This window comes from Elephantulus edwardii, unplaced genomic scaffold, assembly GCF_000299155.1.
Source record: "Elephantulus edwardii isolate Elephantulus edwardi_28Jun2011 unplaced genomic scaffold, EleEdw1.0 scaffold00017, whole genome shotgun sequence".
NCBI classification, from domain to species: Eukaryota; Metazoa; Chordata; class Mammalia; order Macroscelidea; family Macroscelididae; genus Elephantulus; species Elephantulus edwardii.
Genome location: NW_006399767.1, coordinates 20,903,029 through 20,907,446, shown reverse-complemented (window position 1 = coordinate 20,907,446; position 4,418 = coordinate 20,903,029). Strand labels below are relative to the sequence as shown.

Below are 4,418 nucleotides of genomic sequence, written 5' to 3'. Positions count from 1 at the left end.
TCTGAAGGACACTTGGCCAAGGTGGCCCACATCAGGTCCTCGTGGCTGACAGGACTGACAGGCCCCAGCTCCCAGCTGGAAACAAAGGAGGGTGCTTCAACGATTTAGATCCTCCCAGAAGAGCCGTGGATGAGCATTAACATTACTGGTAAGTATATTAATTTTCTCCTGGACACAGAGCCTACTAATTGGTGCTAAAAGCCATCTGAGGTCCCGACTCTTCTCACTATCTCTTAGTTGTTAGAATGGACGGAAAACCTCATAAGCAGTTCCTTCTTCACCTCTACCTTGCATGTGAACTTCCGAGTTGTAAAACAGCCCAGTGGTAGATGGAATTTGCTCCAGGACTTAAGAAGCATAAATGGCATAGCTGAGCCTCTACATCTTGTGGTTCCTAACCTGTACACTATAATAGACAAAGTGCTAGTCTATAGGCCTTTTATTATAAGAACCACCTTCCCTCTGTAACGTGATTTGTGCCACTACTAGAACCTCTACTCGAAAAAAAAAAAAAGTATTCATATACATTGTGTTTCATTCATGTACATTTTGTTTTAGACAGTCTTTAATTTATATTGTCTTTCATACAATCATTCACATTGTATTTTATAAAAAAGAATGCTTTCTGTTCTACTGTTTTGGGGCCTAGCATTTAAGATTGTCTTGTTCTTGTTGCTCTGCTAAATAAAAGTCACCTCTTAGGATACTATAAGGGAGCCCTGGTGGCATGTTCCATAGAGAACCGTGCAGCTAAGACAAAGGTTATATCTCTTTGGCAGATTGCATCTCCCAGAGGCTCCAAGGGAGAAAAATAAGAATTCTCCTTCCATGTGATTTATTGCTTAGGCAACCCAGTAAAGGGTCCACTCCACATCCATGGCAGTAAATAGTAATAGTAGTTTACCTCATATGAAAGAGAGGTAACTTTACTTCTTTGAACCTTGATATCTTCATCTATTTAGGATAATACTGTATATGCTAGAATTAACATAAGAGGTAATGCACATGTGGTGGCTGTGTGCTTCTCAATAAAACTTTAGTTCTGTGGCAACCTTTCTTTGCAGATGTTCTTTTAACAATTTCTACTAAATGAACTTTGCCCTTGGATGCAAATTTCTGAGTTCAACCCTCGAAACAAGTTCTGTAACACAGATAAATTTTCGGTGAAAAAAGTCTGCTTTACAGGGAATGTTACTGAACACAAGGGGTTCTTTCCATAGTCAATTGCGAGTAAGACAGATGAATTGCAATATCCAAAGCACTTTATTGCAGATCTGGGAGAGCAGTGAGCATCATCTCAAAAGCTGCTTCCCTGTCTAGAAGTGGTCATTACTTTTTATACTTATGTTAGATGTTAATCTACTTAATATGTTACTTTTTCTAGTTAAAGTACGATATTTCTACATTTTGAAAGGGCAGTTTACATATAGTTACTAGTAAACAGATAACTAAGAAATAGTTCACATATGACTGGGAAAAACAGTTTTTGAAAAGTTTAATGCTAATCCAGGAAAGATATAGTTTTCCTTCCTGGTAAATAGGCACCTTAAAGAACAATTTATATATGATTGAGAAAAACTGTTTCAAAGAGGTAAATGCTAATCCAGGAAAAATGCATTTCCCTTCCTGGTAAACAGGCAGCTTAAGTACTTTAGATTTATAAATAAAGGGAAAAAAATATAAGACAAAGTGACCAGTTTTGCAGTCTAGAGGCAACTGATGTCAGTTTTAGAACTATAGTAACTGATAGGTTTGAATGATTATGAATTTATTAATACCACCCCATCAGGTCACTATGAGTTGCAGGCGACTTGATGGCACATAACAACAACAACAACCCCATTGTTACTGAACTGAAGTGGTTCTTTCCATAGTCAATCGCCACTAAGACAAACAGATTGCAATATCCATAAGTGCACTTTATTACACAGATCTGGGAGACAGCGAGTCACCTCCAAGACTGCCTCCCCGTCTGGGAGTGGTCATGGCCTTAAATAGGAGAGTGAAACTCTAGCTCATTTAACAATGCACTTTTGTTAGTAATAAAAGGTAATTTCTACATCTGAAAAGGACAGTTCCCATTTAAGTGTCAGTAATTCAGGAAGGCCCCAGTTCTCTTCTTGGTCGACAGGCAGATTAAGGTACAATTTACATGTGACTGGAGAACCAGCTTCACCAGGATCTAGGATAGATACATTTCCTCTTCTGGTAAATAGATCAAACTACTCTACATGACTAAAGACAGGAAACACAAAATTCAGAGGCTAAGCAACTAGTTTTGTAAGCTGAAGAAAAAATATACTTTTATAACTGATACCTATATAGAGAATTCTGAACTTATTAATACCACCCTCTCACCATCAGGAAGAGAGTTTTTCTTTCTCCACATTTTCTTTTTTTGTCTTTTTGGTAGATCAATGACTTGGTTGAAATGCATATTGATACGGTCCTGAAGGAAATAGCCAAAACAGTGTTAATTTCCCTGCAGGAAAGTGGTGCTACCAGAGTAGAAGATATGTTGACCATCAATGAGGTAAGCAGTTATTTATTATCTTATAATCAACAATACTGGTTCACAACCTAACCATGAGTTTGCAATCTAAAAGTAAGAATTCAGGTCAGTGGCATTTTGACAGTATAGCTTTCCTGAATATCCTCAGCTGCATGAACTTCCTTGGCTTTAACTATAAACGTGGCCCTTACATAAAATCACCTGGTTCTCAGCTAAACCTTTCTTGAGTTTCATTAATCTTTCTCCTCTCTATAAAGCTGTGGTGACTTACCGAACACAAGGAGTTCTTTCCATAGTCAATTGCCAGTAAGACAGATGGATTGCAATATCAAAAGCTCTTTATTGCAGATCTGGACGGGCAGAGAGAATCTTCTAAAAAAATTTCTCTCCATTTGGGAGTGGTCATTAGGTTTTTATACTTTGGTTAGACTTTAGTTAAAGTTACAGGATATCTACATTTAAAAAGAACAATTTACATAGTAAATTTACTAGTAAATAGACAATTTATGAAATAGTTAACATATGACTGAGAAAAACAGTTTTGAAAAGGTAAATGGTAATCCAGGAAAGATGCCATTTCCCTTCTTGGTAAACAGGCATCTAATGTACAATTTACATGTGACTGAGAAAAATAGTTTCAAAATGAGGTAAATGTTAATCTAGGATATATGTATTTCCTTTCTTGCTAAATAGGCAGTTTATAGTACTTTACATGACTAAAGAAAGGAAAAAAAGAATCCTAATGCAAGGTCACTAGTTTTGTAGGCTGGAGGTAACTGATGTCAGTTGTATAACTATACTGATATGTTTAAATAATTCTGAATTTATTAATACCACCACATCAATCTTGGTTAAAGAGTTGGCACTGTCAGTACAAAAGAATGTGCTTCAAATCCACCAGCTGATCCACAGGAGAAAGGTTGGCAATTTCCTCCCATGTAATTTACAGCCTCCAAAAACCCACTGGAGGGTCTGCTATGAGTTGGTTCCAGTTTGGCAGCACATACCAACAACATGTCCTCTAAGTGCACCATCGTCTATTCTCATGGTTTTAATTGCCATATACTTCTTGGTGATTCCTAAATCCATCTCCAGTGAATCTCTCTCTCTCAAGCTCCCAACAAAGGCAGGCCCTAATTTAAGATAGATCCCCACTCTAATAACTTGGTCATAAGTCAGTTAAGTTGAATACCTCCTTTAGTTTTAGTTTTCTTTATTACTTCCTTTTTGTTGTGAGTATATTTATAAAACCATAACTTTTAACATCTTTGAATGACCATATTCACCTGAGAATGATAGCATTAGCAAATTCTGTGCTTGCTACAGCATTGTATGTAGTACATCTTAAGATATTGAGATACTATCTCACTCCAGCAAGAGTGATAGAGTTTAACAGGGCGCAAGAAATAGATGTTGGAGAGGATGTGGCGAGAAAGGAACTCATACATTGTTGGTGGGATTGTAAAATGGTACAACCATTCTGGAAGGCAGTTTAATGCTTCCTCAAAAGTCTGAACATAGAAATTTCATATGACCCAGCTATTCCACTACTTGGAATATGTTGTTTTTGTTATGTGCCGTCGAGTCGCTTGCGACTCCTAGCGACCCTATGTACAACAGCCCTAAACTTGTGCTCTGCCAATCGCACTGTCTCTGACACTCCCATCCCTATTACCCCAGTCACTGAATCAGTCCACCTCATAGAGGGCCTTCCCCTCCTGCACTGTCCGTCCACCCTACCAAGCATGATGTCCCTCTCCAAGAACCGGTCTCTCCTTACAACATGTCCAAAGTATGTTAGACGAAGCCTCAGAATCCTTGCCTCTAAGGAGCCACCTAGTTTAACCCTTTCCAGGACAAATCTGTTTGTTTTCCTAGCAGTCCATGGTATTCTCAATACTCTTCT

The 4,418-nt window shown here is 38.0% G+C and overlaps 1 protein-coding gene across 1 annotated transcript in view; it reads left to right on the top strand.

Moving 5' to 3' along the window:
- DNAH8 (dynein, axonemal, heavy chain 8) overlaps positions 1-4,418 on the top strand; it is a 555,032-nt gene that overhangs the window by 130,381 nt on the left and 420,233 nt on the right. Inside the window, 1 exon segment of the mRNA XM_006882162.1 lies at positions 2,414-2,533. Within this exon segment, the coding sequence (XP_006882224.1) occupies positions 2,414-2,533 (120 nt within the window).